The 16513-nt window shown below is 55.0% G+C and overlaps 1 protein-coding gene across 2 annotated transcripts; it reads right to left on the reverse strand.

Annotated features, from left to right (window-relative positions):
• Nucleotides 1–106: 106 nt before the first annotated feature.
• On the reverse strand, nt 107–16274 carry RABGGTA (Rab geranylgeranyltransferase subunit alpha). Of its 2 annotated transcripts, XM_085531501.1 has the most exons (16): nt 16124–16274; nt 15256–15351; nt 14510–14634; nt 12897–13054; nt 11873–12118; nt 8712–8795; nt 7281–7363; nt 5637–5720; nt 5455–5563; nt 4851–4902; nt 4568–4656; nt 3290–3378; nt 3099–3212; nt 2223–2336; nt 396–483; nt 107–307 (listed from the first exon to the last, which is right to left on the reverse strand). In XM_085531501.1, the coding sequence occupies exons 1-16, from the start codon at nt 16205–16207 to the stop codon at nt 159–161; spliced, it is 1764 nt and encodes a 587-aa protein (XP_085387627.1). In that variant the 5' UTR covers nt 16208–16274; the 3' UTR covers nt 107–158. The 2 variants fall into 2 exon arrangements, with proteins under 2 accessions (XP_085387627.1, XP_085387628.1); XM_085531502.1 differs by lacking the exon at nt 12897–13054 and having other exon boundaries at nt 16124–16156.
• Between the last annotated feature and the right edge of the window lie 239 nt (nt 16275–16513).

The raw sequence follows: 16513 nt of genomic DNA on the forward strand, positions 1-16513 counted from the left end.
AATGGCTCACTATTTGGCAGTGGGGGTTAATAGGGGAAATCAATGGCTCACTATTTGGCAAGACCCGTCTGTCAATCAAGGAGGGGGCGGAGCCAACAGGGGGGGGTCACGTGACAGCTCTTTATTCAAGCCCCGCCCCCTCCATATCCCGTATCCAATCAGGAGAGGGCAACAGTGACGCGGGGAAGGAGCTCGGCCAATCGGGACGCGGCATCCGGGCTGGCAGCCAATGGCGTCTCGGCCAATCCCAGGGCAGAAAGGCGAGGGCAGGCGGCCAATGGGGACAGCGAGGAGGCGTGGCTTATGGCTGGGGACCAATCGGATTGGTCGGTATACCCCCGCCCACTTCACATTAAGCCCCGCCCCCTCATTATCATAACCCAGCCCCCTCTTACGGTTGCCGTCCAATCGGAGCTCTCGGAGCCGAGGGAGGGGCGGGACTCCCTGCAGGGTCGCGATTTGATTGGACGACACATCCAGCACCTGGGAATAGGAAGGGGGCGGGGTCTCACATTGGCCACGCCCACAAACCCCCCCATTAAATCCCATTAAATCCCATTAACCCCATTAAACCCCCCATTAAACCCCATTAAACCCCATTAAACCCCCCATTAAACCCCATTAAACCCCCATAAACCCCATTAAACCCCATTAAATCCCCCATTAACCCCATTAACCCCATTAAATCCCCCATTAACCCCATTAATCCCCCATTAAATCCCCCATTAACCCCATTAAACCCCCATTAACCCCATTAAATCCCCCATTAACCCCATTAAATCCCCCATTAACCCCATTAAACCCCCATTAAACCCCCCATTAAACCCCCATTAACCCCATTAAACCCCCATTAACCCCATTAAACCCCCCATTAACCCCATTAAACCCCCATTAACCCCATTAAACCCCCATTAACCCCATTAAACCCCCCATTAACCCCATTAAACCCCATTAAATCCCCATTAACCCCATTAAACCCCCATTAACCCCATTAATCCCCCATTAACCCCATTAAATCCCCCATTAACCCCATTAAACCCCATTAAACCCCCCATTAACCCCATTAAATCCCCCATTAACCCCATTAAATCCCCCATTAACCCCATTAAACCCCCATTAACCCCATTAAATCCCCCATTAAACCCCCCATTAACCCCATTAAACCCCCATTAACCCCATTAAACCCCATTAAACCCCCCATTAACCCCATTAACCCCATTAACCCCATTAAACCCCATTAAACCCCCCATTAACCCCATTAAATCCCCATTAAACCCCATTAAATCCCCCATTAACCCCATTAAACCCCATTAAATCCCCCATTAATCCCATTAAATCCCCCATTAAACCCATTAAACCCCATTAAATCCCCCATTAACCCCATTAAACCCCCCATTAACCCCATTAAACCCCCATTAAACCCCATTAAACCCCATTAAACCCCATTAAACCCCATTAAACCCCCCATTAACCCCATTAAACCCACATTAAACCCATTAAACCCCATTAACCCCATTAAACCCCCATTAACCCCATTAAACCCCCCATTAACCCCATTAAACCCCCCATTAACCCCATTAAACCCCCATTAACCCCATTAAACCCCACATTAACCCCATTAAACCCCCATTAACCCCATTAACCCCATTAAACCCCCCATTAACCCCATTAAACCCCATTAAACCCCCCATTAACCCCATTAAACCCCCCATTAAACCCCATTAACCCCATTAAACCCCCATTAACCCCATTAAATCCCCCATTAACCCCATTAAACCCCATTAAACCCACCATTAACCCCATTAAATCCCCCATTAACCCCATTAAACCCCCCATTAACCCCATTAAACCCCCCATTAACCCCATTAAACCCCCCATTAAACCCCCCATTAACCCCATTAAACCCCCCATTAAACCCCATTAACCCCATTAAACCCCCATTAACCCCATTAAATCCCCCATTAACCCCATTAAACCCCATTAAACCCACCATTAACCCCATTAAACCCCCCATTAACCCCATTAAATCCCCCATTAACCCCATTAAACCCCCCATTAACCCCATTAACCCCATTAACCCCATTAAATCCCCCATAAACCCCATTAAATCCCCATTAACCCCATTAAACCCCATTAAACCCCCCATTAACCCCATTAACCCCATTAACCCCATTAAACCCCATTAAACCCCATTAACCCCCCCATTAACCCCATAGACCCACCTGCAGTCTCCTCATTGCCCCCAATGTGTGGGGCAGCCCCCTTAGTAGGTTCCCCTTTAAATCCAATAGGGTGACACAGCCCAGACGCTCCAATAGGGGCAGACACGTCAGGTCCTGGGGGGGGGGTTCTGGTCACTAAGGGGGCGGGGACTCTGCCCCATAGACCCCATAGGGACCCCATGGCCCCATAGTGCCCCCATGGCCCCATAGGAGCCCCCCCAATATCACCCCATAGCGACCCCTTTAAACGCGCCGCCCCTTTAAATCCCAGCCCTTACAAGGATTCAGGCCCCGCCCCCTTTTACCTTATAAGGCAAATAAAGCTCAGGCCCCGCCCACTTTACCTTATAAGGCAAATGGAGCTCCTCAAACCCCGCCCCCTTTACCTTATATGGTAAGCAGAGCTCAGGCCCCACCCCCTTTACCTTATAAGGCAAGCAGAGCTCATACTCCGCCCCCTTTACCTTATAAGGCAAGCAGAGCTACTCAGGCCCCGCCCCCTTTACCTTATAAGGCCAATAGTAGCCCCTCAGGCCCCTCCCCCTTTACTATATATGGCAGTAGTGGCTCATCAGGCCCCGCCCCCTTTACCTTATAAGGCAAATAAAGCTCAGGCTCCGCCTCCATTACCTTATAAGGCAATCTAAGCTCCTCAGGCCCCGCCCCCTTTACCTTATAAGGCAAATAAAGCTCAGGCCCCGCCTCCTTTACCATATATGGCAGTAGCAGCTCCTTAGGCCCCGCCCCCTTTTACCTTATAAGCCAAAGCCCCTCAGGCCCCGCCCCCTTTACCTTATAAGGCAACTAGAGCTCCTTAGGCCCCGCCCCCTTTACCATATATGGCAGTGTTAGCTCTTCAGGCCCCGCCCCCTTTACCTTATAAGGCAGCCGTATCTCCCGAGGCTCCGCCCCCTCTCTGATGACGCCCAGCGCCATGTTGGCCCTGGCGGCCATGTCGGCCACGAATCCCATCCGCAGCGGGTCGGCCTCCTACAGGGGGTGTATGTGGCCTCATTAAGCCTCATTTACATATTCACCGCCCCCCCCCCCTTTTAAGCCCCGCCCACCTTGAGGCCTCGCAGGACGCGCCTCATTTCCTCTTCCTGTCCCAGAGGATCCGTGGCGGCCAATAGGAGCAGCAGGGTCAGCAGGCAGCCTGGTCACGTGACAGGAAGTGGGAATCACGGGTCACGTGACAGGAAGTGGGAATCACGTGACAGGAAGTGGGAATCACGTGACAGGAAGTGGTGTGTCACGTGGCAGGAAGTGGCAATCACGTGACAGGAAGTGGGAATCACGTGACAGGAAGTGGGAATCACGTAACAGGAAGTGGGAATCACGTGACAGGAAGTGGGAATCACGTGGCAGGAAGTGGGAATCACGTGGCAGGAAGCGGGAATCACGTGACAGGAAGTGGGAATCATGTAACAGGAAGTAGGAATCATGTAACAGGAAGTGGGAATCACGTGGCAGGAAGTGGGAATCACGTGACAGGAAGTGGGAATCACGTGACAGGAAGAGGGAAACACGTGACAGGAAGTGGGAATCACGTGACAGGAAGTGGGAATCACGTGACAGGAAGTGGGAATCACGTGGCAGGAAGTGGGAATCACGTGACAGGAAGTGGGAATCACGTGACAGGAAGCGGGAATCACGTAACAGGAAGCGGGAATCACGTAACAGGAAGTGGGAATCACGTGACAGGAAGTAAGAATCACGTAACAGGAAGCGGGAATCACGTGACAGGAAGTGGGAATCACGTGGCAGGAAGTGGGAATCATGTGACAGGAAGTGGGAATCACGTGACAGGAAGTGGGAATCACGTGACAGGAAGTGGGAATCACGTGACAGGAAGCGGGAATCACGTGACAGGAAGTGGGAATCACGTGACAGGAAGCGGGAATCACGTGACAGGAAGTGGGAATCACGTAACAGGAAGTGGGAATCACGTGACAGGAAGCGGGAATCACGTGACAGGAAGTGGGAATCACGTGACAGGAAGTGAGAATCACGTAACAGGAAGTGGGAATCACGTGGCAGGAAGTGGTGTGTCACGTGACAGGAAGTGGGAATCACATAACAGGAAGTGGGAATCATGTGACAGGAAGCGGGAATCACGTGACAGGAAGTGGGAATCACGTGACAGGAAGTGGGAATCACGTGACAGGAAGCGGCAATCACGTGACAGGAAGAGGGAATCACGTGACAGGAAGTGGGAATCACATAACAGGAAGTGGGAATCACGTGACAGGAAGTGGGAATCACGTAACAGGAAGTGGGAATCACGTGACAGGAAGTGGGAATCACGTGACAGGAAGTGGTGTGTCACGTGACCCGTTACTCACCCCTGCTGTGCGGCTCCATGTCCAGCAGTTCCCTGCAGGCCCCCAGCAGCTCCGCCATGATGGACGGCTCGGCCACGCCCACTTCCGGCCTAGGACAGGAAGTGGGCGGGGCTTAAGCTTTGGAGGACCAATGAGTCCTCCAGGCCTCTAGGGGGCAGCATAGGGGGTTAGAGTCAACCCGGAAGTGGGCGTGGTTAAGCAAGGGGGCGTGGCCAAAGACACTGATTTGCATATAAGGGGGCGTGGCTTGCACTAAAGGGGGCGTGGCTTGATGTTGGCTTACCAGAACAGCTCCTGGGCCACAATAGGCTCCGCCCACCAGGCCTCGTTATTGCCTGTAATTAAAGAGCTTCATTAGCATAATGCAAATGAGACGGGAGGGACATCTATAAATGGGATGGGGCATGCAAATGAGGTGGGTGTGGCTTGGTTAGGGGATGTCATGCAAATGAGGGGTGTGTGGTTTGTACAGAGGATCCTGGTATGCAAATGAGGTGGGCGTGGTCTGTATATCAGTCACTTTATGCAAATGAGGTGGCTGTGGTTTGTATAAAGGATATTGTTATGCAAATGAGGCGGGCGTGGTTTGCATAACTGTCGTGTTATGCAAATGAAGTGGGCATGGCCTGGGTAAAGGGAGTGCGACATGCAAATGAGGTGGGCGTGGTCTAGATAATGGAGTGTGGTGTTATGCAAATGAGGTGGGCGTGGCATGGATAAAGGGATTAGTAATATGTAAATGAGGTGGGTGTGGCTTTGATAATGGAGGTGTGGCATGCAAATGAGGTGGGCGTGACTTGGATTGGGACATGCAAATGAGGTGGGCGTGGTCTGGATTGGGACATGCAAATGAGGTGGGCGTGGCTTGTAGCAGGGCCGTGTCCTACCTTTAGGGCTCAGCGTCACCTCCCATTGGTCGGAGCCGTGGCTGCACTTCACTCTGATTGGCTCATCCCCATCAGGGGCCGTGGCCAGGTCCGCAGGTAATTTGCATACCTTGGAGTAATTTGCATACATTATGCGCCTCGTCCTCTATTTCCTTTTAGCCCCGCCCCCCTCATTTGCATACCCAGGTGCAGGAGGGGCGGCCATGACGCTCGGCAGAGATCCATGGGGTCACAGGGCGGCCATAGAGAGTCACTTGTGGGGCGATCTATGGGGCAGGACAGCGCTGTGGGTCACTGACACCCCATAGCGCCCCATAGAGCCCCATAGAGCCCCTATAGGGCTCCCATTAACCCCAATGTGCCCCATAGCCCCATAGAATCACCCCATAGACCCCATAGAGCCCCTATAGGGCTCCCATTGTCCCCATAGACCCTCTGTGTCACCCCATAGAGCCCCATAGAGCCCCTATAGGGCTCCCATTGCCCCCATAGACCCTCTGTGTCACCCCATAGACCCCATAGAGCCCCTATAGGGCTCCCATTAACCCCAATGTGCCCCATAGACCCTCTGTGTCACCCCATAGACCCCATAGAGCCCCATTGGGTTCCTATTAAAACCAATGTGCCCCATAGACCCTCTGAGTCACCCCATAGACCCCATAGAGCCCCTATAGGGCTCCCATTAACCCCAATGTGCCCCCATAGACCCTCTGTGTCACCCCATAGACCCCATAGAACCCCTATAGGGCTCCCATTAACCCCAATGTGCCCCATAGCCCCACAGAATCAACCCATAGACCCCATAACAACCCCAATGTCCCCCCCATAGCCCCTTATTGTCACCCCATAGACCCCATAGAGCCCCTATAGGGCTCCCATTAACCCCAATGTGCCCCATAGACCCTCTGTGTCACCCCATAGACCCCATAGAGCCCCTATAGGGCTCCCATTAACCCCAATGTGACCCATAGCCCCATAGAATCACCCCATAGACCCCAATTGGGTTCCCATTGCCCCCAATGTGCCCCATAGCCCCACAGAATCACCCCATAGACCCCATAACAACCCCAATGTCCCCCCCATATCACCTTATGGTCACCCCATAGACCCCATAGAGCCCCCATTGGGTTCCCATTAACCCCAATGTGCCCCATAGCCCCACAGAATCACCCCATAGATCCCATAACCACCCCATTGGGTTCCCATTAACCCCAATGTGCCCCCATAGACCATTAGGGTCACCCCATAGACCCCATAGAGCCCCTATAGGGCTCCCATTAACCCCATAGACCCTCTGTGTCACCCCATAGGGCCCCATAGAGCCCCTATAGGGTTCCCATTAACCCCAATGTGCCCCCATAGCCCCATAGAATCACCCCATAGACCCCATAGAGCCCCTATTGGGCTCCCATTAACCCCAATGTGCCCCATAGCCCCACAGAATCACCCCATAGACCCCATAACAACCCCAATGTCCCCCCCATAGCCCCTTATTTTCACCCCATAGACCCCATAGAGCCCCTATTGGGTTCCCATTGCCCCCAATGTGCCCCATAGCCCCACAGAATCACCCCATAGACCCCATAGAGCCCCCATTGGGTTCCCATTAACCCCAATGTGCCCCCATAGACCCTCTGTGTCACCCCATAGACCCCATAGAGCCCCTATAGGGCTCCCATTAACCCCAATGTGCCCCATAGCCCCTTATTGTCACCCCATAGAGCCCCTATTGGGTTCCCATTGCCCTCAATGTGCCCCCATAGCCCATAAGGGCCACCCCATAGACCCCACCCCATAGACCCCACCCCATAGACCCCACATCTTACCGCTATGGGGCGGGAGAAGGTGACGCTCACAGCCCCGTCTTCCATATCCAGGTGGACCCCGATAACGCGGGGAGGGGGCGACGCTGGGGGGCAACGGGGGCGTCAGCGCCCCATAGGGGCTATGGGACCCCCATAGGGGTTATAGGACCCCCATAGGGGCTATAGGACCCCCATAGGGGCTATGGGACCCCTATAGGGGCAATGGGACCCCATAAGGACCCCCCCCCATAGGGCTGCCCCATAGGGACCCCATATGTCCCCCACCCCATAGGGACCCCATAGGGCCCCCCCCCCATAGGGATGCCCCATAGGGACCCCATAGGACCCCCACCCCATAGGATAACCCCATAGGGCCCCCACCCCATAGGGCTGCCCCATAGGGACCCCATATGTCCCCCGCCCCATAGCTGCCCCATAGGGACCCCATAGGGCCCCCACCCCATAGGGCTGCCCCATAGGGCCCCCACCCCATAGGGCTGCCCCATAGGGACCCCATATGTCCCCCACTCCATAGGGATGCCCCATAGGGACCCCACCCCATAGGATAACCCCATAGGAAACCCATAAGGCCCCCACCCCATAGCTGCCCCATAGGGACCCCACCCCATAGGGACCCCATAGGGCCCCCACCCCATAGCTGCCCCTATAGGGACCCCATAAGGCCCCCACCCCATAGCTGCCCCCATAGGGCCCCCACCCCATAGGATAACCCCATAGGGACCCCATAAGGCCCCCACCCCATAGGGCTGCCCCATAGCTGCCCCTATAGGGTCCCCACCCCATAGGATAACCCAATAGGGCCCCCACCCCATAGCTGCCCCTATAGGGACCCCATAAGGCCCCCACCCCATAGGGCTGCCCCATAGGGACCCCATATGGCCCCCACCCCATAGGGCTGCCCCATAGGGACCCCATATGTCCCCCACCCCATAGGGACCCCATAAGGCCCCCACCCCATAGCTGCCCCCATAGGGACCCCACCCCATAGGGCTGCCCCATAGGGACCCCATATGTCCCCCACTCCATAGGGATGCCCCATAGGGACCCCACCCCATAGGATAACCCTATAGGGACCCCATATGGCCCCCACCCCATAGGGCTGCCCCATAGGGACCCCATAGCTGCCCCATAGCTGCCCCATAGGGACCCCATAGCTGCCCCATAGGGACCCCACCCCATAGGGACCCCATAGGGCCCCCACCCCATAGGGCTGCCCCATAGGGACCCCACCCCATAGGATAACCCCATATGTCCCCCACCCCATAGCTGCCCCCATAGGGCCCCCACCCCATAGGATAACCCCATAGGGACCCCATAGGGCCCCCACCCCATAGGGCTGCCCCATAGGGACCCCACCCCATAGCTGCCCCATAGGGACCCCATAGGGCCCCCATAGCTGCCCCATAGCTGCCCCATAGGGCCGTTCCTCACCCCTGGCCAGCAGGCAGCGCAGGTAAACCCATGGGCTGTGATCCTGGGGGTCGGTGAACACGGCGCTCTGCACCAGCTCCAGCTCTGGTTTGGGGCCAAAAAAGGGGATTTAGGGCAATTTAGGGGGCAAAAAACCCCCATTTTAGTCCCAATTCCCCCCATTTTGGGCTCAATTGCCCCCAGTTTGGGTCCATTTGGCTCCGCCCCCTCCCCTATAACTCCGCCCCCTCCCTCTTAGCTCCGCCCCCTTCCTCTTAGCCCCGCCCCTTCCCCGTAGCCTCACCCCATTGGTTCCTTTCTCCCCCTTAGCTCCGCCCCCTCCCCTTTAGCCCCGCCTCCTCCCCTTAGACCCATTCCTATTGGCTCCGCCCCCTTCCCAATAGCCCCGCCTACTCCCTCTAAGCCCCGCCCCCTCCCCTTAGACCCATTCCTATTGGCTCCGCCCCCTTCCCAATAGCCCCGCCCACTCCCTCTAAGCCCCGCCCCCTTTCCTATAGCCCCACGCCTATTGGCTCCACCTCCTCCCTTAGCCCCGCCTACTCCCCGTTAGCCCCGCCCCTTCTTTAAGCCCCGCCCACTCCCCTTTAGCCCCACCCCCTCCCCATAGCCCCACTCCTATTGGCTCCATCCCCTCCCTTAGCCCCGCCCCTTCCTTTAAAGCCATGCCCCCTTCTCTAAGCCCCGCCCCCTTCCTTAGCCCCGCCCACTCCCCCATACCCCCACTCCTATTGGCTCCACCCCTTCTTTTGGCTCCACCCCCTTCCCTATAGCCCCGCCCCTTCTCTAAGCCCCGCCCATTTTCCTTAGCTCCACCCACTCCCCCATAGGCCCACTCCTACTGGTTCCACCCCCTCTCTTAGCCCCGCCCCTTCCCCATAGCCCCACTCCTATTGGCTCCACATTCCCCTTAGCCCGCCCCTTCCCTTAAAGCCCCGCCCCCTTCTCTAGTCCCCACCCCCTCCCCATAGCTCCACTCCTATTGGCTCCACCTTTCCCTTAGCCCCTCCCCCTCCCCTATAGCACCGCCCCCTTCCTTTTAGCCCCGCCCACTCCCTTTAGCCCCACCCCTTTCCTATAGCCTCACTCCTATTGGCTAAACCTCCTCCCTTAACCCCGCCCCTTCCCTTAAAGCCACGCCCCCTTTTCTAAGCCACACCCCCTTCCCTTATAGCCCCACCCCCTTCCCATAGCCCCACTCCTATTGGCTCTACTCCCTCCCTTAGCCCCGCCCCTTCCCTATAGCTCCGCCCACTCCTCTTTAGCCCCTCCACCTTCCCTTAGCCATTCCTATTGGCTCCACCTTTCCCTTAGCCCCACCCCTTCCCTTATAGCCCCGCCCACTCCCCATAGCCCCGCCCCCTTCCCATTGACCCCGCCCCCTTTCCTTTAGCCCCGCCCCCTCCCCATAACCCCACTCCCATTGACTCCGCCCCCTTTCTCTTAGCCCCGCCCCCTCCCCTATAACCCTATATCCCCTATAACAGCCCCATAGCCCCTATAACAGCCCCATAACAACCCCATAGACCCCATAACAGCCCCATAGCCCCTATAACAGCCCCATAGACCCCATAACGGCCCCATAGCCCCTATAACAGCCCCATAGACCCCATAACAGCCCCATAGACCCCATAACAACCCCATAGCCACTATAACAGCCCCTATAACAGCCCCATAGACCCCATAACAACCCCATAACAACCCCATAGAGCCCATAACAGCCCCATAGACCCCATAACAATCCCATAGACCCCATAACAACCCCACAGACCCCATAACAGCCCCTATAGACCCCATAACAGCCTCATATCGCCCCATATCCCCCCATATCGCCCCATATCGCCCCATATCCGCCCCATATCCCCCCATATCGCCCCATATCCGCCCCATATCCCCCCATATCGCCCCATATCCGCCCCATATCGCCCCATATCTGCCCCATATCGCCCCATATCCGCCCCATATCCCCCCATATCGCCCCATATCCGCCCCATATCGCCCCATATCTGCCCCATATCGCCCCATATCCGCCCCATATCGCCCCATATTGCCCCATATCCGCCCCATAGCCCCCCATATCGCCCCATATCACCCCATATCGCCCCATATCCGCCCCATATCGCCCCATATCACCCCATATCGCCCCATATCGCCCCATATCCCCCCATATCCCCCCATATCTCCCCATATCCCCCCATATCTCCCCATATCTCCCCATATCTCCCCATATCGCCCCATATCTCCCCATATCTCCCCATATCGCCCCATATCCGCCCCATATTGCCCCATATCACCCCATATCGCCCCATATCCGCCCCATATCCGCCCCATATCACCCCATATCGCCCCATATCCGCCCCATATCGCCCCATATCAGCCCCATATCGCCCCATATCGCCCCATATCCGCCCCATATCGCCCCATATCCGCCCCATATCTCCCCATATCACCCCATATCGCCCCATATCCGCCCCATATCTCCCCATATCTCCCCATATCACCCCATATCGCCCCATATCCCCCCATATCCGCCCCGTATCTCCCCATATCTCCCCATATCGCCCCATATCTGCCCCATATCGCCCCATATCCGCCCCATATCGCCCCATATTGCCCCATATCCGCCCCATAGCCCCCCATATCGCCCCATATCACCCCATATCGCCCCATATCCGCCCCATATCGCCCCATATCACCCCATATCGCCCCATATCGCCCCATATCCCCCCATATCCCCCCATATCTCCCCATATCCCCCCATATCTCCCCATATCTCCCCATATCTCCCCATATCGCCCCATATCTCCCCATATCTCCCCATATCGCCCCATATCCGCCCCATATTGCCCCATATCACCCCATATCGCCCCATATCCGCCCCATATCCGCCCCATATCACCCCATATCGCCCCATATCCGCCCCATATCGCCCCATATCAGCCCCATATCGCCCCATATCGCCCCATATCCGCCCCATATCGCCCCATATCCGCCCCATATCTCCCCATATCACCCCATATCGCCCCATATCCGCCCCATATCTCCCCATATCTCCCCATATCACCCCATATCGCCCCATATCCCCCCATATCCGCCCCGTATCTCCCCATATCTCCCCATATCGCCCCATATCCCCCCATATTGCCCCATATCCGCCCCATTACCTCCCCTGAGCAGCCCTATGGGCAGGGGTCGGCCATGTTGGCTCAGCAGCGCCCCCCGGTGGTGCCAGGCCGAGAAGTTGGAGAAATCTTTGCTCAATAGGGACGAACAGAAACGAAGCTCGGAATCTATGGGGCACATTGAGCCCAATGGGGCTGACCCCGATAATGGGGAACTCAATGGGGCTGACCCCAAAGCTGGGGATCCCAATAGGGACCATAGGGCTCGGCGGTGCTCCCAGGCGTGGACTGGAATAGAATGGGGGGGGATGAGATATAGGGCCCCTAATTGACCCATATCCCCCCATATAACCCCATATAACCCCATAGAACCCCATAGAACCCCATATGACCCCATATCCCCCCATAACCCCCATATCCCCCCATATCCCCCTATATCTGCCCATATCCCCCCCATATCCCCCATATCCCCCCATATCCCCCTATATCCGCCCCATATCCCCCTATAACCCCCATTAATGACCCCATATCCCCCATTACTGACTCCATATCCCCCCATATCCCCCATTATTGACCCCATATCCCCCTATATCCCCCATATCCCTCTATATCCCCCCATATTACCCCCATATCCCCCATTAATGACCCCATATCCCCCCACATACCCCCCATATCCCCCCATATCCCCCCATACCCCCCATACCCCCCATATCCCCCCATATCCCCCCATATCCCCCCATATCTCCCCATATACCCCCCATATCCCCCCATATACCCCCCATATCCCCCCATATCCCCCCCATATCCCCCCATATCCCCCATTACTGACCCCATATCCGCCCCATAACCCCCCATATCCCCCATATACCCCCCATATCCCCCCATATCTCCCCATATCTCCCCATATCCCCCCATATCTCCCCATATACCCCCCATATCCGCCCCATATCTCCCCATATCCCCCCATATCCCCCTATAACCCCCATTACCGATCCCATATCCCCCCATATCCCCCATATCCCCCTATATCCGCCCCATATCCGCCCCATATCCCCCCATATCTCACAGTTCCGTGGGTCAGCCTCCAGCATCTTCTCGCTGAGCCCCCCCTCGTTAATGGGGTTGGGGTGGGATCTCAGCACCCAGCTGCGGTGGTGCCAGGCCCCATAGGATTTGGGGTTCACCGCCAGGCAGCGCCCCACAAACACCAGCTCCTCCTTCACCCTATAGACCCATAGGGACCATTAGGAACCACTATAGACCCATAGGGACCATTAGGAACCATTATAGACCCATAGGGACCATTAGGAACCATTATAGACCCATAGGGACCATTAGGAACCATTATAGACCCATAGGGACCATTAGGAACCATTATAGACCCATAGAGACCATTAGGAACCATTATAGACCCATAGGGACCATTAGGAACCAATATAGACCCATAGGGACCATTAGGAACCATTATAGACCCATAGGGACCATTAGGAACCAATATAGACCCATAGGGACCATTAGGAACCATTATAGACCCATAGGGACCATTAGGAACCATTATAGACCCATAGGGACCATTAGGAACCATTATAGACCCATAGGGACCATTAGGAACCATTATAGACCCATAGGGACCATTATAGACCCATAGGGACCATTAGGAACCATTATAGACCCATAGAACCCAATATAAACCTATATAAGACCCTATAGAGCCCATAGACCCCCTCATTGACCCCTAAGTCAACCCCAATGGCCCCATATCCCCCCCATAGCCCCCCCATTCGATCTCAGGACCCCCCATATCCCCCATTAATGACCCCAAACCCCCCTATATCCCCCCATATCTGCCTTATAGCCCCCATTAATGACCCCATATCCCCATATATCCCCCCATATACCCCCATAGCCCCCATTAATGACCCCATATCCCCCCATATACCCCATTAATGACCCCAAACCCCCCTATATCCCCCCATATACACCCATAGCCCCCATTAACAACCCCATATCCCCCCATATCCCCCCATATCCCCCATTAATGCCCCCATATCCCCCTATATCCCCCACTAATAACCCCATATCCCCCTATATGCCCCCATATCCCCCATTAACAACCCCATATCCCCCTATATGCCCCCATATCCCCCCTTAACGACCCCATATCCCCCTATATCCCCCATTAATGACACAATGCCCCCCATATCCCCCCATACCTGCCTTATATCCCCCATTACTGACCCCATATCCCCCCATTACTAACACTAAACCCCCCCACTGACCCCATAGAGAAGCATTAAGTCCTCCTGGCCTATAGGGGGCGCTCATTGACCCCCATATCCCCCATATCCCCCCCATAGACCCCCATATAACCCCATATAAACCCATAGACCCCATATAACCCCATATAACCCCATATATCCCCCATATAACCCCATATAACCCCATATAACCCCATTATAACCCCATATAACCCCATATAAACCCATATAACCCCATATCCCCCCATAGAACCCCATATATCCCATATAACCCCATATAACCCCCATATAACCCCATATCCCCCCATATAACCCCATAAATCCCCCATATAACCCCATATAACCCCATATACCCCTATATAACCCCATATAACCCCATATAACCCCATATAACCCCCCCATATATCCCATGATTCTTTACCATTCACTTCCGGTTCCGGTCAGCGTTTCCCGCCGCCGGTTCCAGGCGGTTCCAACATCCGGGTTCAACTCCAGAACAGCCGCCGTCACCGGAAGTAGTTCATCGGCATCATGGCGACCTGCAGCCTGACCCGGAAGTGAGGAGTAAAATGGCGGGTCAAAAAGGGCGGAAGTGGAGACACCGGAAGTGGAGCAAGAAAGGGCGGAAGTTGCGTTAAGATAGGGCGGATGTGGAGAAAGCGGAAGTGGGGCGAGAAAGGGCGGAAGTGCCAATAAGACAGGGCGGAAGTGGCGCCAAGAAAGGGCGGAAGTGACGTCAACAATGGCGGGAAGTGGAAAAGGCTAAAATGGCGCCTAGAGAGGGCGGAAGTGACGATTGAAAAGGGCGGAAGTGGTGCTAAATAAGGCCGGAAGTGACGTATAAACGGGCGGAAGTGACATAAACAAAAATGGCGGAAAGAAAGGGCGGAAGTGACGCAAAGAAAGGGCGGAAGATCTTCAAAAATGGCGGAAGTGGAGCAAAACAAAATGGCGTTATGAAAGGGCGGAAGTGACGTCATCAAAAAGCGGAAGTGGAGCTCAAAAAAGGGCGGAAGTGGAATAAACCAAAATGGCGCCATGAGAGGGCGGAAGTGACGTCAAAAAAAGGGCGGAAGTAGAGTCAACAAAATGGCGTCCTAAAAGGGCGGAAGTTGGGGGTAGGAGCAGCGGAAGTGGCGCGTAGTAAGGGCGGAAGTGACGTCATACCAGCATGGCCGCCATGTTGTCCCGGAAGAGGCGGAGCTTCTCCTCCCGTTGCCGCCGTCGCTTCTCATCCGGGGGGCGGAGCTTCAAGCGGCCGTGCTGGAATCGACCAATGAGGGGCCGGGGATTAATGAGGGGGCGGAGCTTCAAGGGGCCAATCAGGGGGCGGGACTCAATGCGGGGCGGGGCTTCAAGGGGACCAATCAGGGGGGCCGTTATAACAATAAGAACAATAATACTAATAATAATGGTATTAATTATAATAATTATTATAATTAGGCTGATAATAATTGGCAATTGGGGGTAATAGGAGGTAATGGGGGGGTTCTGGGATGTAATGGGGGGGTAATGAGAGGCAATGGAGGGCAATGGGGGGCAATGGGGGTTAGTGGGGGGCAATGGGGCTTAATGGGGGGTAATGGGAATCAATAGGAAGTAATGGGAGATAATGGGGGGTAATAGGATTGAATGGGAGGAAATGAATGGGGCCATGGGATAAAATGGGTCAAAATGGGACAAAATGGGGATAAAATGGGGATAAAATGGGATATAATGGGACAAAATGGGATCTAATGGGGACAGAATAGGATCTAATGGGGACAGAATGGGATCTAATGGGATAAAATAGGATCTAACGGGACATAATGGGTTCTAACGGGATAAACTGGGCTCTAACGGGACAAAATGGGTTCTAATGGGACAGAATGGGCCCTAATGGGATCAAATGGGCTCTAATAGAATCAAATGTGCTCTAATGGGGCCGTTAATGGGCTCTAATGGGGCGTTAATGGGGTTAATGGGGCGTTAATGGGGTTAATTGGGGTTTTAATAAGGCTCAATGGGGCTCAATGGGCCAAGATGGCGGACTCACCATCGCTGAGGAACCCAGAGGAGACGGCGGGAAACGGCGCCGCAAGGAACGATGGGAAACAGGAGGGGACAGAGAGCAAGGCATTGTGGGATATAGAGACCGCCAATGAAGGCCGCCATTTTGAAAGGGGGGAGAACGAATGTGATTGGATGAAAACAAGGAAGTCACTGGGCATGCGCAGTGGTGGCCACCGCGGGGTGTTGTGGGTAATTGAGGCGGAAGTGCAGGGCGCCATTTTGGACATGCGCAGTAGCAACATTCGATGTGTATTGTGGGATATTGAGTGATATGCGGAAGACTCAGCGGTGCGCATGCGCTGTCTTTTAACTTCCGGTAAGATGCATCATGGGATATAGAGTCAAGTGGAGGGCGCCATTTTACCACCAAGAA

The sequence above is a fragment of the Coturnix japonica genome, unplaced genomic scaffold (assembly GCF_054131305.1).
Source record: "Coturnix japonica strain WE unplaced genomic scaffold, WE-NBRP24 Scf043, whole genome shotgun sequence".
NCBI lineage: Eukaryota > Metazoa > Chordata > Aves > Galliformes > Phasianidae > Coturnix > Coturnix japonica.